Here is a 20168-nt window from a genome sequence, read left to right as displayed (position 1 = left end):
CATTGACAAAATATCAACTTTTTATTATAAGTTTCTACCTAAAATATACATTGATTCATATTTTGGTTATTATCTATATAGCATTATTGTCAGTAGGTCTAATTGTTAAATTATTCTTCATCTTGACATTTCAGACCGGGAGTTAACCTATTAAATGTAAAAGCATTTAGATACCGGAAACGAGGCTGGAAGGTAGCGCCATCTGCTGTTTGAATTTCGGGCACCTGTCGAAGGAGGGAGAGTAATTGGGCTCTTTGTTAGCTAAACAAGATAGCATTTCCTCGCAAATCAGGAAGCTTTAGTTTGTAAACAAAATGGGTCCACAGCAAAAGAGAAGTCACGATGAAGCAGAGCCATCATTACTGGAAGGGATTAAAGCCCTCATTTTCGACATAGAAGGAACAACCACGCCAGTATCGTTTGTGAAGGTATTTGTATAGCGCATTGTAAAGTGGTCACATGGTTTTGGCGTCGCTTCACCCGGCATGACAATAGATTGTTTATTTTATGTTGATATAATTAGATGTTCGTTTATGGTAAAACCTTATTTTACTTTTGGGTATTATATTGGGTCTATGTTTTTGTTAGGTGGCTAGTAGTATCGATAATTCGTCAATCTATTTTGAGGTCGATGCCCTTCATAAATCACGCTTTGGCTACTCCATGTTGTGTTATCGAACAGGATGCAAAATTACAATTCTCTGTCTCAAAGGAATTCTAAAAGATACTTGTATTTCAACTAATAGGATGAGCAAATGTATCATTTTGTACACTTATTTCATGTAACGTACAGGGAAATTAGTTAACGAATAAAGGACAAAAATGTTTGAACTGGATAAATGACTAAGGGGTCGTTTCAAAGTGGTTACGTATAGGTTGCACACCACTTGGACCTTTTCAAACGACCACCCTTTGTAGATGCTATCAGGTCACTGAAACTCAGCGTTTTGTATTTGATGTTTTTTTTCTTTCTTTATCGAAACATTATTTGTTGAGCTTTATAGCCGCAAACTAACAAACGAGATTTTTCAATGCAATAAGTTTAAAATATTTCGAGTTGTCTCCCCTATGATTTTTTTCATGATGCTGTATACATTTAGGATTAAAAAAGTAATTAGTCTTGGCGCCAGACCATTGTTTTTTCCTTATGCTCTTAACTACACAAAATTAACAGCATCTACTTTGATGTACATAAATATCACAAGACTTGAAAGCTTGCACAATAGTTAAAAAATGAACAAATATGAGAAGAAATGCCAGCCTGTTTTCTTGGTGGGTTAGAGTCTTTTACTAGGAACAGAAATTGATATCTTTGGGAGGTATGACATGGAGGTTTGTCCTTGTATTTAATTTCAATGGTAGTTCACTCCCACCTCCGAAATTACATGGAAAACCAACAAAAACCTTTATTCTGAAGCTGGAAATAAACATGTCAACAGTAACAAAGCAAAAGGACTTGTAACATTGGTTTTTTTCTTCTTCTTTCTTCTTTAGAATGAGCTATTCCCCTATGTGAAGGAGAACATAGAGAGCTACCTGACAAATGGTTATGAAGATGAGGAAACCGCAAAAGATATTGCTCTTCTGCGAGATGAGGTGAGAGCTTACAGCATGATTTTGTTATGGCATTTGCTACTATTACTACTATTGTGTTCTTGTATTTTAAATTTTCATAATGGCAAATGTTCAAATAGATATTTTAATACGATTGTATTCTTTTAAATTCTCCTTTCAATTCAAATGTGCATTTATCTCCATTTTTTTTATAGTATATTAATATACTAGTAATATTGATCATTGTGATATGGAGATTGTTTTAATCCCAATTTTTATCATCAGTTATGAACAACCACTTGGAAGCTATATCTTGAGTTCATTTTAAGGACATGATTTTTGAAGATTACATTAGTTTGTTCATAAAATATTTTGAAGAAAAATGGTGCTTTATGTCAATTATAGCATCCACCAAATCTGCCAAACATCCAATGAAGAAGCCTCCTCTTGCAAACAAGCTTCTGACAAGTTTATCCCATGAGAACGAAGTCCAAGCATATCTCTGATAAAAATCCAAGAGGTAGTGGAGCAAGGGCCAGTTATGCATTGTTCAAAATTTATATATTTTTGTTTACCCAGTTAATTTGCAAATACAAGAAGTCAAGTTTTAAGATGAAATTTTATTTGTAAGGCATCATCATTTTATGTCTTGTCATCACTTTGATGTGTACTGACATTAATTTTTTTGCATAATATGGAATGCTACAAGGAGTGTGATGGTTGTTTTCTCCAAGTACACATGCACACAATGTCAGTTTGGTGGGATGTGTGCATTCAACGGTTCCAGACAAGTTTGGTTTTAATATTTGAATTGGGAACTTTTATCATTATTGACAAGTCTTAAAATTAGCAGTACTGTATTAAGATCTTGTCAACATAACCCACTTTTGATCTAGTCTGAACGAAGTGGTAATGATGCAATGTGAATGGGAGGTCATTTTGAGTTGTACATCAATTTTTGTGCTTCTTTATTTAAGGGGGGGGTGATTTATTTAAGGGGGGGGTGATTAACAGTGTTCCTTGTTTAATCTACATCTCTTTTTTTAGAGCAAAAAAGACAAGGAAGCTGGAGTCAAAGGAGTTGTGGTCATACCAGTTGCAACCGATAGTAATAAAGCTGAAGTCGTTGAGGCCTGTGTAGCGAATGTAAAATGGCAGATGGACCAAGACAGGAAGGGTACAGCTCTCAAACAACTGCAGGGTCACATGTGGAGAGAGGCATACAATGAAGGAAAAGTCATGGGAGAGTAAGTTGGAGAATAAATTAAATTTGTTAGGTGTGGTCTGTTTCATTGTTCAAGATAATGCATATATATAGTTACTTGATAAATCTTGTTTAGTTCTTGCTGCAAGAATTGTCAGAAGTCTGCTTGATCAACCTGGAACTGGCACCTTTTTAAATTACTCTGGAACTTAAATATGAGAAAAGCGGGTTTTTTTTGTTTTACAGGTGTTATTGACAGTATGTATGTAGTAAAAACAATTGAGATGCAAGTTACTAAAGCAAGAGTATTTTGTGTCTTCATTCCCAGATAGGGTAAAGTGACTGAGACATGTTAAGAAGTCTTGGATGTAAATAAAAGCACACCTAGTAGTCACTTTACCCTATTTTTAAATATGTTTTTTAAACATAACTTTCTCATGACAATAGTACTGTATTTACACTATATATTGGAACATGATAAAATAGTATTGTCCTGTCCCATAACTTATGATGAAACTATTTTCACCTTGGTCATGTCCCAAGACTTAAGAAATGAAATAAATTTGTATTGAATTTGCACACATACCCCCCCCCCCCACCACTGCATGTTGCAATAAATAGATAAAATACTTATAAGACAAAAGTTATTTTTATTGCAAAGTATGCCAACCTCAGAAGCCGACTTTGACTGCTTTGAAGTGGGGGTCAAAAGGATATCAAAACAAGGGTTATTTTATTACATGAGAAGCCGACTTTGGATTCTTTTAAGTTTGCCAATTGTTTGGGATTTGTTTTTTGTATACAAAGATGGTTGAGATAAGGAAGCTAACTTTGATTCCTTACATCAGTATTCACAGGAAGTTCAAAAATAAATTGAACCAATGGAACAATCTTTAAAGTGATGCAATATATTGATGATCCAGTGTTGCCCAGACAATATGATGATGAATATGGATGAAATTCTAGTATATTTTGATCTCATTCCTGGACCATATGACGAATAAGATGGGGGTTAAAAGTGAGAAATAGCACCACTGGTGCAGATTTTTAAAAATCTGACTTTACTCCTGGCAGTTTCCAATTAGGTGATGTCTTGCCTCCAGCAATAATGAGAAAGCTAAAAAAAATAATATTCAACAAACATATTCATGCACTGAAATAATGGTGCAGAAGGGTTGTGTTGACAAGATGCTGCTGCAGTGGATTAAAGTATTTTCTATCAAATACAGTTTAATGTTTTGTTTTTTTTTTTTAAATTCAGTTAGAGTGCATTTTCTGGCATGTAATTTTCTAATGATTTAAAAGGTGTCACAGAACATACAGGGCATAAAAAATTTATTTATGGTGTCCCAACGTATGCAGTATATATGGTACTAAAAAATGTGGCTCCTTTGGAACACAAACTTTGACTTCGCTCAAAAAGTTTTTAAATGCCACTTGCCCTGGACCTGTGTCTGAAAAAAAAAGACATTTTTAGCACTGGGTGGCAACTGAAGTTTATAAAACTATCTTGGCTACTACTTTTTCTTTCTTGGAACATGTTTTGATTGTCATCATCAGTTTAGAAACCACTCCGGTGGCCTAGTGGTTACAGCGTCCGCCTCAGATGCGGGAGGTAGTGGGTTTGATCCCAGCAGAGTCATACCAAAGACTGACAAAAATGGTACTTACAGCTGCCTCGCTTGGCACTCAGCATTAAGAGGTTAGTGTTTGGACTGGTCGGCCTGGTGTTAGGATAATGTGACTGGGTTGGACATCACACTACATGTCTGCTGCATGATGCCCCAGTGCTAGACATCACTATAAACTGTCACGCTGCAGACATCGTAGTGATATGACTGACTTAAGTTTTTTTAAAGCTATGTTAAAAATCCAAACCACACACACACTCTTCAGTTGAGTTGATTGATGCAAATATTTTTTCAGGTTGTATGAAGATGTTGCTCCAGTGCTGCAGCAGTTGGCGGAAGAAGATTTTCTGCTGTACATCTACTCGTCTGGAAGCGTAGAGTCGCAAAAATTGCTCTTTGCAAACTCAACAGATGGAGATTTAACAGAGGTAAATTTTAGTATGCTTTTAAAAAAAAAAACGGGTCTACAAAGTACATCCACGAAGTGTTCAGAATTTTACAAGCCAGTTTCAACTAAGTTATAAACAGAATGGGGTCCCACTCATTCTGTTAGTACCCTAATGAATGTCTTTGACTATCTTTTGTTTAATAATTTTGTGACAGGAGAAGCATTTTGAAATATTGTCTTCATTATTTGTGAGACCCAAGGAAGCTCAGTTGGTAGATTATTAGACATGTAATCTAAGGGCAGTTAATTCAGTATCAGATCAGCTTTGTGGGTAAAGGCACTTTTGCTCGCAGTTCATTTTCCATTTTCTTTTCTTCAAATGGAGACAAGAATTTCCTCCAAGATTGTCAGTTCTAGTATAGACCCTGCATTTGTTATTGGACAACCTAAATGAAAGGGAATACAAAGTGTAGTAGTCTGATTTAAGCTTTCATTACTCATTTGTACTAATTGTAGTGGTGCTCCAGTATATTCCAGATGCATGTAGTCATTAGTATTTCCATGGAAATTAAAAAAGGGTATGGTAATCAAAAGGATGCTAAGTTCATCATGTATTAATCTTGTTATCGTTATTATTATTATATTATTATTATTATTATTATTATTATTATTAATTGAAAACTGGGAATTATGAGTGGGGGTAGTTTACCAGCAATTTGAAAAAGCCTCTGTTGCAGATGCAAGTTTATTGATGCAGACTTTCTCGGTATGGAAGTAATGCTTTGAAAGGAAATTGAATGCATGGTTAGCTGCATGCATAAATTTGAGATCGTGCCAATTGTAATGATATTAATTACTCTGCATATAGCAGCACTCCAGATAAGCATCATATCAAGAAATTTCAATGAAAATAGTAAAATGCCCAATTATTTTCTTCAAGTATGCATACCAGGCACACAAGTATTGATCTTTCGCTCAAAAACATTGAGGTTTTTGCACATGTGTTTGTGTGAAGACAAGAGCTGGTTGAAATACCAATCTAATTTTATTGTCATGTTCAACCTTAAATATTGATGAATAAAACTCAACCTTAAATATTGATGAATAAAACTCCACATTTTTAGGATGTGAACCTCATTTATTGCATAAAATCAAATGTTCAGATATTAGACACCCAGAATGTCTGGAAATCGAGGGAGAAAATGTTAAGCTTGAACTGCTATAGAAAGAGTCATGACAGTTCATCATCAGCATAAATAGTAATAACTATTCTGACAGACAGAATTGATAAATATGTTGATTTTGGCTCTCCTTTTAAATCTAAAGCAAAATGAAACAAGTTTTCCTCATAAACATGATTCTCAGAGACAATCCCTTTTATGTTTGGAAGTAACTGAAATTGAGACCCATCAAAACAATATATAGAAAGGAGTAGGTTGAATTACTTGTTTTACTATTTACCTTTAAAATTGCTTAAAATTGAAAAATTGAAATTTTTTGTTTCTTTGTGATAAATAGATCCAAAAGATATTTGGGGGTACTGATCTCTTAATTTTATCAGACTTTTTCTGTCAAATATTCTTAACATTATGTTGGCAACAACTTATTTATGCCATAGTACATTGATATAATCAATCATCTGTTCACATAACTTGAAATTGTGTTAATACAAAGTTTGGGCTTTTATTGCTGATTCCTAATATTAAAAAAATTCTCGGAAATTGCATTTTTTAAAAATGTTATTTAGTCGTCACAAAATGTTATTTATATATAAAAATGAAGATAAATTTGAGCAACCATTGATATGAGATCCTTAAAACATTTCAATCAGTATCCAGAAAATGGTTTAATTTTCCTAAGAAACAAAATTTCTTTATTTTAGATGTTTTACTTGCACATTTTACAACGAATATTTGATAAATCGTGTAATTTGAGTAAGTTATGATTTTTATATATTATAATGAAACTGTCAATTCTATTTTGTTTTTTTTTTTCTTCCAGATTTTAAATGGCTTCTTTGACACAACAACAGGAAGTAAGACCGAGAGTGAAAGTTACAAGAAAATTACAGAAGAGATTGGTGTGGAGGCCTCAGAAATTCTTTTCCTTACAGATGATGTTGAAGGTACAGTATTTTGGATAGTCTCCCTTTTTGATGGAGGTATCGGTCAGAAATTGCATCTATCCTGAAAAATGGAAATAAACTGACATTAAAATTTGTGTAAATTCATAATAGGGGGACGAGTTAAAGCACACAGTACAGGTTGATTAACGTAAGAATAAAGAACTTAATAAAAACACATAATAAAAGCAGCAATCACATGACAGCTTGTATTTGGGTATACATGTATGTTTGTGTGTATATGCACATGTATCTTACATTTTTGAGATACAATGCCATTATTTTTTTATGCATAGATTGCAATTTTTTGTTTTAAAAATGCTATCCACTCAACATTGATTCACAATGACATGGAAGGACTTCATGCATAACTTTCTCTTGGAGGGACTTTGATTTTGGGGACCAAAGGTCATGGTCAGGTTGTATTTTCACTGAAAGCAAAAAACTTGTTTTAAATGCAATGCAATTTATTTTAGCCTTTTATTGTTGTATCCTGTTCTTATTAAACTTTTACTAAATAAATACCAATCACTGAAAATAATTCTTATTTAAATTTGTTAAATGTTATGCCTCTCATTGTACATTTGTTTTCTGAAACTTGGCAATCACAATCTCCTTGAATTCACAGTTGAATTACTTAAACCTCAACACCCACACAAATTTGTTACACAAGTAAAGATTTTCACTGGTAATTTTTGTAACTTAAGAAATGGACTTGCATCAAATGATCTGTTTTTAAAAAAAAAACTTGTGTTGATATGCCTTTTCATGGTTACTTGATCTATTTGTTTTACTTGGGTACATTGCCAAAACCCTGTACTTGTGTGGTACAGTAAATTTCAGCAGTGGAAATGCCCATGCGATCTTTCTAGCATCAAGTAAATAGTACACATGCCAAATTTGACTTGTAACCCAGACCAATGGACCAGTTACCATAATCTCCATACTGATGAGATTTGATTGCAAAAAACTTGGTCATTTGGGAAAGGTCAGGTTGGTTACCACAGGGTTCATATGGTCATTGAAGGTCTTTGACAGTTTATGAAAAATGAGGTAGCATTTTCAAGGCTTTAAAAGTCCGGGTAAATCAAGCAGATGACCCTAAGATCATTTGTTAGATTCCGATGTAGTCAAGTTTTCCTGGTTTCTTTCTTTTGATGATTAATTCAGTTTCATCATTAAACAATATTGTAGTATTTTGTATTCACTATTTTCTCATCCACAAAACTTGTATAAAAAATGTTAGCGAAAATAGGTCTTGGAAATCTATGTTTATCATCTTTGAATTTATCATTCAGAATTCTGTATGAACCCTGTACCAGTTGCCTTATATGTGTCCAGGAAAGGCTTTAATGTACACTTTCTCAGTTGTGTATTAGGAGAGATTCTAATATTTTATGGGGATGAGTGAAATAAAATAGCCCCAATTTCAAGCCATGATGTGCAGTAAAAAAGACTATAGCATCTGTCATTTTTATATGCCTATGAAATGCATGACCTGTCCACCTTCTACAGTCACCAAAGTGGTCAACAGTCAGAGTCTCTGATTGAAGGAAGAACAATTATTTATGCAGCACCAGTTGAGTTTACATCTATTGTTACCAAGCCGGGAAACCGAGACATGATTTGTCTCCGCTTTAAAGCAGAATTCCACTTTTCTCCTTACTGAATCAGATTTTTCTTGATATAGTCTGTTTTTTATATCATCTCCGATCTGGATTTTTAAACAAAAACGGTCTTTCTGGTCCCATTCCACAATGACCCTTGTAAATTATTTGTTCCATATATTAGAACACGACTCTTGTAAAGAGTTCTGATTGGTCATAGTTTTAAATTCATCCAGTGAATCTTCGTGTAATGGAAACTGATGGCAATGGAAAGAAGAAGCACGCTTGCAAAACATGGCTTCATGAGTTGTCAAGAGAGATCAGGTCATGAAAAGTTCAGATAAAGGTTTAAAAAATGTATGTGAATGGCTAGAGCGAAAAGTTGACGGAAATTTAGTCTGTCAGTTTATAAGAAAACTTAACGCTAGAGGACTGGCATTTTGTGACCTTGGCAAGAAAGCTCTGAATTACGGTAATCACTGTTGGAAGAGATTGCAAGAACACCTACAAAAGAAGCTGCATATGGAAAAATTTAAGCTTGGAAGGCATCTGGAAAAAAGTGGAATTAATTACTATAAGAAGAAAGATTTCTTGCTCGAGAGTTCAGATGTAACCCTCTGTCAGAATATGCGCACTGCATGTCACCAATACAAGCACCAGCTTGAAAGGAAAAGGGCTCTCATTGAGAAGGAAATGAAACGATTGCACAGTGAGCCAAAAAAAGTCAGTGGTGACAAAAAGGAAGGCCAAAGAAATCTTTACCAGAGCCGCAAAAAGAGCTCAACTGGCATATCAAAAGGTTGTGTTCGTTGGAGAAAAGGACAAGTGAATGTGGATTCTTTGTCAATAATTGATGTATATGGGTGATTATTTTACACATTTGTTATGAAAATAGAGTAGTATAATATATTTGCTGCAAAATTGAGAAACTGTTGTCACTTAATTATGATGTGAACACTGACATGCACGTGAAATAACTTCAGTATCAATAGTATCTGAGAACAAATTCATGTGATTAAATATTGTAAAATTATTGAAGACAAGTTGAACATTTTTGGTAAGTTAATTAGTTTTTCAAATGATTATTTTATTTTACGATCATAAGTTGCACCAGGAGCAGTTTTTTATGAGTGTAAAATGCATTTTTGGCCTCTGCTTCTTGAGACCCAATTGGGGGAGGACCCCCAAACCCTCCTTAAAATTTTCAGCTTTTTTTAAATTTCTCGAAGTCCAAAAATCATGTCTGGGAACCGACACTTGGGGGGGGGGTAATCAGCTTTGTGGTAAAAAGGTCCATGAACAAGGTCACTGCCCCAGAAGAAAATTTATTTTTGTTTCAAAACTTTAATTCTAGATCATGCACTTTGACCAATGATTTAGGGATTAGGAAGTGGATTGTTGATTTTGTTGCCACGGTCATTGGGGCTAAAATAATAACTACCTTCTACAGATTATATTTTATTCTGGATTAAATTTCTTGACAAAACGTTTTACCTACATTTAAAGTAATCAATAAACCAGTTGACAAATGTCAGACACCATGCTTTCGGTATGTCTCATAAGAAAATAATGGTCACTGCTCATTGAATTTGGTGCCTTGTCCATATATGGAATATTAAACACATTTAGTGTCCAGATAGGGGATATTAAACACTGTGTGTAATGTGCCATTTATGGTACTCTGTTCGGTCATCATTCATATCTAGTTATGCAGATTAATGATGGTTCTTGCTGACTTCTCTTTCCTTGCAGAAGCAAAAGCTGCAACTCAAGCCGGTCTAACTGCTTTGATTGTTGACAGAGAAGAGAATGACTTGCCAGAAGAAGCTAGGAAAAACTTCAGGGTCATTAACTCTTTCAATGAGCTCTTTGATGATGAAGAGGATGAGGAGGAGTACAAAAGGCTCACTACAGGTGATAATGGAGAATTTGAGGAGGAAGAAGAGGAACTTGGAGAGGAGGAAGGCGAGGGAGATGATGATGATTTAGAGGAAGGGGAGGAGGAAGAAGAGGGGGAAGGGGAGGGAGAGGAAGAGGAGGGAGATGATGAGTAAACAACCTGTATTGGACTTCATAACTTAATTTTTGGTGTGCTTATTTGGAATGCTGATGGGAGATTTTAGTTTTTGGTGACAGGCTTATGGTTGAGTTGTTTCAGTTTATGTACAGTCAGTGCAGATGTGGACGAAGTGTTTTTATAATCATTTAGTTCTGGCTGTTCTTTGCAATCTTGTGGTTTGATCCAGAGGTTAACATAAGATAAGCCATTTCCCCTCCTTCATTGTTTTATTTGTTTCCCCTTTTATTAATCAGTTCCTTCAATGAGATACCACCTTGAATAACCATTATTTTCTGCTCTGTTGAGAGTACTAAGTTTGTAAAGCATGATATACAGTTTTGGATAATAAGTAAATAAAATTTCAGTTGCCTGCAGTTGTACTGATGCATCTGGATTGAAAGATTTAAAAGAATAGTAACATGCTTTTTGCTTGTTTTAAGGAATAAAAGGAATAATTTTGACATCAAAGGCTTTAAATAGTGCCAAGATTTGTCACGTTTGTAATGGGGATTTTATATCTTTAGAACTTGTGTACATATTAATACTTGTGGTATGAAATTATTTTTAAAAAAATCTAAAACCTGGCAAAGTGATCAACATTGATTAAAACTATGCATATCATGTTTTCAGTTAATAATAGATTATTCAGTTTGTTAAACTGATGAGCTTTGAGCCTGTCACCAGTTCTGCATGGAAGATGTTAATCAAAGTTGTCTGTTTTTGTGTGAGGCATCTACTAAGTTGTCCCATCATCGTTACCATCATTATCATTGTCATCACGTTTTATCATTTTATTGTTTCTGTCTGGAGTCTGCATATCAAAACCAGTTTTTCTGTATAACAAATTGTTCACTCTTTACTCGTGTCATACTTTATTGATGCTCATGAACAATCGGGGGGGTTGTACATATAGGAATGTCATCTTTGCGAAGTCATATGTAAATCATAAAATGGATATTGCTAAATTGAAATGGTAAGATAAATTTTACTAAAAATATTGTCCCATTCACACACAATTTATAGCAGTTATGCAATTCACAAGAAAGATTGTATTTGTCCACTGAATAAAAAAGACCAAAGGTACATTATCCCAAAATATGGTTAAAATATGTTTGTCATATTTAAGGGAATAGATAGCTTCATCTGTTGAGAAGTTAACCCTACATGTGGTGTGAAATAAAATTTATAGAAACAAAATGTTGTAATTATTGGATTTAAATCAGCCTGTAGCACAATTACCATTGGTTTTGTTTTGTTTGGGGGATGGGGGTATACAAGAAAATAGTCCGCTCATCATTTGTTCAGCTATTTTGGAGATTGCATTACATTCCAAACATGCATAAAGAAGCATCAAAAGTGAAACGGTTCAGTCCAGGAGCACATTCTCTATACATATGTTCACTTGTAACCAGCGTAACTCTAACATGGTTCAATAATTACACTAGTTTGATCACTTGTGGCTAGCAAAAAATGTGGAATTCTAGCTAGCTGTCAGACTGGTCAACAAAAACAAATGAAAGAGATACTGTACAGTTTATCCAGTCAGGTCAAGAAACTGTACAAATAAAGATTTCTTTTAAGCTCTGCTGAATTTAAACTGATTATCTTAAATTTGGTACTTGAATTGTCTGTAACAAATGTCTAGCTTCACCTTGTTAGGTCATTCTTTTGGTGGAGTTATTGTTATTTTACTGTCAGTATTGCATTATCACTCCAGCAGATCCCAGAAACCAGCATCATTCAGGAATCATTAAACATCTTCTGAAGAAGTTTGTGTCCATTGATATATAGATCTTGATGTTCCTTTACCAATTTTTTTTCTATCAGCTCTGTTTTAGAAAAGAATCATGTCCAATAATTTCTTGACAAGGAATGTTGCCGTTACCAGTCATAGCAAAAAATCTTTTGGTTGAAAAATTGTACGCTTAGTTAGTGAATCAGAGCTGTCAATTTCAAACTAGATATTGCTGAGCAATGCAAATTTGGATTAGTTTTAAGTTTAAATACTAAATTACCTTAATCTCTGGGCAGTTTATGATCATTAAGATGGGGGTGGGTGGAATTAATATTTAGTGTTATTGTTTCTTGAACATGTGTACATGAAACCTTGTCAGCAGGGGTGTCATACATCAGTCTATGGACATGTAAGATGCACCAAGTTCTTTGAATGTTTTTGTTGGTTTGACTTCTGATCTAACTGTTGCTTTCCATTTGGGAGAGCAAGTTCAGAGGTCATTGTGAAAATCATGCAGAATATATGACATTAACATAAGACCATTCATTGCATCTAGACACCCCATTGTGCATTGATATAATGAAAGTACTATTTACTTATCTATTTTCTTTAAATTAGCTATTTTAGCTTTTAAGTTTGAGCCATTTTGCAATATTTAAAACAACTTCAGTTGCAGCACTTTTAATTGTATAAAACAAAATCAGACTGATAACTCTGCTCTCATATACAGAGTTCATACAAAATAAACTCGAAAGTGCTTGAATCTTAAGATGGCAAAAATCAAGGCCATGAAAGTTATATCTCTGGCATTATTTTCTGAAATAATTGGTCATGTTGATTGAAACAGAAAAGCCAAAATTGTAAACTTTAAATGAAATGTTTGACCTTAAATGCAATTGAGGAAAATATATACATAATGGATGTGAAAATGGGCTGTGGCACCTCACTATCTTAACAGTTACTGTACACATCTTGGAAAGTTTTTAGAAAAGGTACATCAGTTTTAAATTTCAGTGGCTGTATGAACTCTGCATACATTAGTGGGTTATGGTACATTTATAGGCAAGTGTGATTCAGTTTGGATTGTCATTGTGAGGTAGTGCAAAATTCTGATGAATGATAAGAGTGAAATTCATTACATGTAACGTACACCATTTACATGCATGTGTCATTTTATGAAATAAATGAGGTCTTTATGTGAAATATGAATGTTGGGTGATTTTGTAAGTCTTTATAGGTATTTACTACATCAGATTTCATGTAACTAAATCTCTTATTTGTGTTTCATTATGTTGTGGTAAATGGCCTACTCTTTAGATATTTTTCAAGATTTATAATAGTATCATTCAAATTAAATTATATTTGATCCTTTTATAATAGGAATCAAATGGAAATTAGTTTGAGACATTTTTATCTGTTTATTGGACTTCACATTTTTATCCTTTTTCAGATGTAATTGCAACAGTGTTGTAAAACTCTTAAATAAAACACAAAAAAACTGTCTGTAACCACATGGTTTTTTTTCAAGTTCTCTTGACTACAAAAAAGATTCAGGGGCATAAATCATTGAGCTCAACCTGTCTGCTTCAAGCTATCTGCCAGTTATTGTTTCTGTGACATTTAAATCAGTTGCTAATTAGTTTTAAAGTACTGAGTATGAATCATTACATTAACATTGGAGTGCTCCATGTTTCTAACACCAGGTTTGCATGGTATAATGATGCATAGCTAGGCAAGAACATTTTTAAGTGCTCGGAATGTCTTACCAAGTTGGTATGCCTTACTGTTGCCAGAGACATGCAGGAACATTTTTTATTGCTCAGTTTGTCTAACACAGTTGGCATGGTTTACTGATGCTTATCATGCAGGACTAACACCAAGGCAGTATGGTTCACAATTGCTAAGATGTGCTGTAACATTGGGAGTGCTCAGTTTGTCTAACACCAAGGCAGTAAGGTACACTGATTCCTAGATATGATGTAACATTGGAGTGCTCAGTTTGTCTAACACCAAGCTAGTATGGTTCACTGATTCCTGGATGTGATGTAACATTGGAGTGCTCTGTTTGCCTAACACCAAGCTAGTAAGGTTCACTGATTCCTGTATGTGATGAAACATTGGAGTGCTCAGTTTGTCTAACACCAGGCTAGTAAGGTTCACTGATTCCTGGATGTGATGAAACATTGGATTGCTCTGTTTGTCTAACACCAAGCTAGTAAAGGTTTGCTGATTCATGGATGTGATGTAACCTTGGAGTGCTCTGTTTATCTAACACTTAGTATGGATTACTGATTAAAGGATGAAATAACATTGGAACACTCGGTTTGTCAAGCAAGCAGCATGGTTCGCTGGTACTTAGGCATGCAGGAAGGTCATGTGATCCCGTTTTCACTATTTGCAAAAATGGGCTTAAGTGTACAATCTTATCTTTCATTAAAAAATTTGTTTTAAGAATTGGATATCTTAGTACAAGCAATCCATCCGCCGCTTTTTTTGCACGTTATTTAATAATTAACAAATTGCGTGCGCGTAAAATATTCTGAGAAACAGTTGCATTTTGCCGGATTAGTAAATGGTAGGTTTTCTCATGTAAATATGGCTTGTCATAGTTAATTCATTAATACTGCACTTTTATAAATGTTTTGAGAAACAACATTTTACATCATGTATGAAATTGTTTTGTATAATTTTAATGGGTCATTTTTGTACACTAAAATAGGAACATTTTCTTCCCCCACTTTTAATGTGTATTGTTGATGTAAAGTGTAAAGGATGACTACCAGCATTTCTGTGCCAATCATCCTGTGAGTGTAATAAATAGATATGTGTATGGCACAGAATGATCAAGGCAGGGCAAATATTTGGCTAGTGTGATTGTATCATTTGGATCCACTGCCTGTAATAAAATGTAGGTTTTATTATATTGTTTTCTTTTTCTCTACTTTCATTATCAGCTTACATTATAAAACAAGTCACTTTTCATGGAATGCACACATTTCAAAACACGAACAAAATAAGAGATCAAACTTGAAAGGTTGTGGCTATAAGGAAAATACGACCCGTCCACCATCTCTAGTGGTTAGAACATCTATGATGTGGAAGTTACAGGTTTGAACTCCAACCGAGTTGTACCAAAAGTTAATAAAAATCATACTAACAGCTGCCTCACTAACCCCTCAGCATTAAGATGTTAATGTTAGGAAAGGTTGGCCTGGTATCGGGATAATATGACTGGGTGGGACATGATGCTATATGTTTGCGGCATGATGCCCCAGTGCTAGACCACACTGCAGACATCATAGAGGTATTCTTATGTCACTTGTTTAGCCTCAAAGAAAGAGTGAAAACAACAAACTTTAAAAAATACAATAATTTATTTCCCTGTAAAAGTTTTAAAAAAATATGAATTGGGGTTTTATAGAATCAAATCCAAAAATAATCTGAGAATATTTTTTTTGAAGTCCTAATAAAAAAATGTACTGATTTCACGTTTGAATCCAGACGAAGAATCCAGGATGAAGATGACGATGTATGTTGCAATCTGTAGTGTTGAAGTCCACAGTTCCTTGTAGAAATAACTTACCACTCCTTTTTCTGACGGCTGAATAAAAATTTTATTTAAAATAAACTTCTTCTTCCACAATACTACATGAGCACACGTATTTTCCAGAAAAATAACAATCCTTTTGAATCCAAGTAATTTGAAATAACTCCAAACAGCACAACATACAACTAACAGTTTAACAGCCCAGCTTCTACTGAGATTAATTCTCCAAAATGGGTTACATGGTCTTTCTAAAATGTAAACAAGGGTCACGTGATCATCTTCTGGAAGTTTATAGAAGCAAGTACTTGTTGCAGATCACGTTTACCCAGTGTGACCCTGACGAAAACCAATCATTTTTGCTCTTAAGAAATAAAAAAAATTAAAAAGTTTATATCTTAAAGACAAAGTCCCATCATGACCTTGGAAACAACCAATCATTTTAAAATAAAACAACTTGTTTACGAAGGTTGCTACAAATTCTGAAACAAGGTCAGTATTTAGATCAACACCTGGTGTTTATAAACAGTCAGGGTTTAACTATTTTCTAAATAAAAGCATCATCTCTAGTGAATAAATTTACATTTCGATATCATTTAATGAAAAATAAAAAAAATAAAACTGACAATTAAATTGAAATAAATATATATTAAATCGGATATAATTAAAATATACATAACAGTATGACTGACAATGTTATAAAGCTACATTAAAAATCCAAATGACAAACGTACAATCCCACCATTGGCATATAATAATTGTTGTTAATGCACTAGTTTCCTAACACTTCTTGGTTGGGCACTGTTAATGTACAAAGCAATAATTTGTCTGCTCCTTTGATATGATACTGCTATTGACATCTTATAATTTTTTTCTATATATTAACTATTCCATTCCGTTTGTATTCTGTCCTGCAGTTTTGGCCAGTTGCCCCTATCCTGTACCATATGGTCCTCAACAAGAGTACCAGAAAGCAGAGACCAATACAGCTGTGGTGATCATGGTGGCAATTACAATACATGGTTTGTTTGCCAATCTTTATTGTTTGGCATGGTGTTCCAAAGAGCAATTTGATTTCTTTTTACTGTAGTACCATATATATACGAGTGCAACTGTTCTTGGTACTAAATCAGCTACTTGTGTTAAAAACCCAACTTTTGATTCCTGTCCACCTGCAAGTTAAAATATTTTATTAAGATTGTGACTTATTATTGGCAGACGGTGACATCTTTTGTCTCTAACTTGAGCATAGGTATTACAATCTTCAGATGTGGACTTTCTGTTATTAATTTGGGTCTTACCGTCGGAAAAGGTTAGCAGCTTAAATGCACTACTGAGAACTTGATGCACCCAGTTAGATCTGGTATCACAATAATTATCGAGATTTCAACCTTATTATTCATTTACAAAGAAGACTGGACTACACTTGCACATTCAGTCTAGATCATCATGCTTAAAATTATAGATATTGTGGCAGAGCACCATCTCTGTTGATTTTGTTATGTAGTATAGGGAAAAAATAGCAAAATTTGTTTTCTACAGATCATATTTAGTTGTTAAGTAGATACTCTAAAAGATCATCAGTATCCTGGTGCTAATGGCAACTAAGTTCTTGAGCACAGCACTGTTGATCAGTATTGGGCCGATTCATGTATGGATGCATCTTGGTCTATAATGTTTCACTTGAAGGGTCACTGATATATTTCAATGGCAATGGTTGATCCAGTAATGTCATTGGCGGAAGGGGGCAGGTGCCAAGCTACTCTATTTGAATAGGTCCCAGAGCATCATTTTTACTTCTAAAGAAATCTTGCATTATGAACAGTACCGGTTGTTTGACACTCGCTGGGCATTTCCCCACTGCCCCTGCCAGCTATTCTAGAAGAGAAAACTATTATGCCATTCTGATACTGATCCACATTTAGTCTTGGACTGAAACTGAAGGACATCAGATGGAGGAAAGAATTTCCCTGCAGAGTATGGAAATGGAATTGCCCATCGCACCATTAAAGATTTTCACAAAAGAATCGGAATGTTATAAAAGTAAGTTTTTTTTTTTACAGTTCACTGGTTAAAATTACGCCCAAGAGATGCTTAAAATGCTGGAGATTTTGTGCCACAAGCCCCTAGTCCTCCCACCTCCTACAGTATTTCAGGATCTGCCATACAACCACTTGTGCGGATAACTGATCAGGACAACAATATTACACCAAAGTAGCTCACTATGGCACAGTATTGGTGTTGCAAGTAGGATTTTGACGTCTCTGTTGGTTTTGGACCAGAAAAGCTTGTCAGATGATTTTTCCATTCATTGTGCAGCAATCCATTTGAGAAAGTTCAATATTGCTACTACTCTGTGGCCATACTGAAAGTCTGGTCGCTTCTCTTTAACGGAAGATCATTTTGACTTGGGGGGGGGGGTGATCATTAGAAGAGTTCTCTTGGAGTCCAGTTGGTTCTAGTTGAACATGATGTAAATTGACACAGCTACCAACGTGGCCGCTTTGAAAATATTATCTCTCTTTTTCTCAAATGGTGGTTGTATCAGCATGGGGTCTGACTGATATATCAACATTGGGTTTTAACTGATACATGAACATGGTATTTTCACAGTTAGACCATATAAAATGCTTGGACGGTTTCAATATATTATGGTGCCACTAGTATATGCAATATGGCTGTCTTGAAAATCTGTCCGTACTCAGTAAAATGGATGGCCATGTTGACAGGGTTTCCACGTGATGTCTACTTGATCCTACCTCAAAATGGTGTCCAACAGAGCAGCAATTTAAAGAATATCAGAGATAGTTTCAAAACTCGGCAGGTAAAAGGAGGTAATAGTGGTATCAGGAATTCATGTTTTTGCCCAATAAGACATGAATCCCATTTAGGCACTGTTGTTTAATTTTTTAAATATTAATTGTAAGCTAAGATCTAGATCATTTCAAAACTTTCGAAAAATACAAGCACGTTTAATAAGGAAAATGCATTTGAACTGCCCGACAAAAGTTAACAAATTTGTGTTTGTGGTATTTCAACTGGAAGTTTAACGGGATTGATTAATTTAAACATCGTTGTTTTAAGTTCAGTACCACAAATGTTTACGATGGTCTTTTAAATGGCGATCTTAACAGTAAGACCCAAGATGCCAAATTGAAGCAAGAACAAAAGGAGATCTAAAAATGCATGCTTTATATTACGTTTTCAATATTCATTATATTCATTATAACAAAAATTAATAAAATATGCCGATTTCGATATGTATCTTACAGAGTAACCTAAATCTGACGTCTTTTTTTTTATATGCAAACGATAATCTCGTTGTTGGTAATAAGATCAAAGGCACCGCATAAGTGAATTTGCCTTCCTGCTAGAAACCTGGCTGTGATTGCATCAAACTGGTCAGTCGTGACGCACAGGCAGCGGTATACTGAAGCAATGGCATGAAAATAGATGGCGGAATCGGTAGTCGTAAAAAAAAGTGTACGCGACCAATTTCAAGGTTGTACATATTACAACGGCAATGATGACCGCGTTGTATCGATGCTGTAGTTTACCAGAAATTGCTTTCCCAAGCGAAGCTGTCTTGTTGCCATGGGTGATAACAAGGGAATCGAAATGGAACAGTTTCGCGAAAACGATTAACAACGGTTTTACAATACCTAGGAAATTGTTATTGAGCTTGAATACAAATAACACGAAAGTTACATATCATCAGCACTCATAGTATAACATGTAAATTATGTAATACATTTATAACCCGTTTTTTAAAAAAAAAAATTGCGACCGGTGGCGAAGATGATACATTCCTTTGGGTTTGTTTGTAAAAACTGTTACCACTTGACCATCAGACAGTTACATTGACCATTTTAACAGATTTTCATTTTTCGTTAGGGAAAAATTGAGACTAAAGGGCAATTTTCATATGACAAGGCACATACAATTGAACCTAATCCTTGCCACTTTCAAATATGGAGTATGTAACGTCGTCCTCTTAGTAAAAGGGGTAGTTAATTTCATTTGGCAGGTGTTATCTAGGGAATGACCCCTCGATTTTATATCCCGGTGGGAGTGGATATATAGAATATCAACAGAGAACTGAGCGGTATATCGGGGCAAGGATATATTAGAAATAATGCAATACGAGACCCCTTAGACATGAAAAATAATAAAATTTAATCAATAACAATTAATAGCGGCAACTCCAATTCAATCTAATTTATGTCAACAGAATTTAATAGCGGTGTCTAATTTGGATGTATATCAAAATAACAAGTGGTGAAAAAAGCGCAATGTCCACGACTGATTGCATTACCTTCCTCTC

The 20168-nt window shown here is 34.6% G+C and overlaps 1 protein-coding gene across 1 annotated transcript; it reads left to right on the top strand.

The window, feature by feature from the left end:
- Nucleotides 1–180: 180 nt before the first annotated feature.
- Nucleotides 181–15221, top strand: LOC149804620 (enolase-phosphatase E1-like). Its single transcript, XM_089942482.1, has 6 exons — nucleotides 181–428; nucleotides 1495–1596; nucleotides 2602–2801; nucleotides 4685–4817; nucleotides 6779–6902; nucleotides 10259–15221. Exons 1-6 carry the CDS (start codon nucleotides 315–317, stop codon nucleotides 10558–10560), a joined length of 975 nt encoding a protein of 324 aa, XP_089798608.1. The 5' UTR covers nucleotides 181–314; the 3' UTR covers nucleotides 10561–15221.
- Nucleotides 15222–20168: the final 4947 nt, after the last annotated feature.

Source organism: Sinohyriopsis cumingii, chromosome 2 (genome assembly GCF_028554795.1).
Source record: "Sinohyriopsis cumingii isolate HCF-2022 chromosome 2, ASM2855479v2, whole genome shotgun sequence".
NCBI classification, from domain to species: Eukaryota; Metazoa; Mollusca; class Bivalvia; order Unionida; family Unionidae; genus Sinohyriopsis; species Sinohyriopsis cumingii.
Note: the sequence above shows the minus strand (reverse complement) of the source record. Positions and strands in the feature narration are given on the sequence as shown.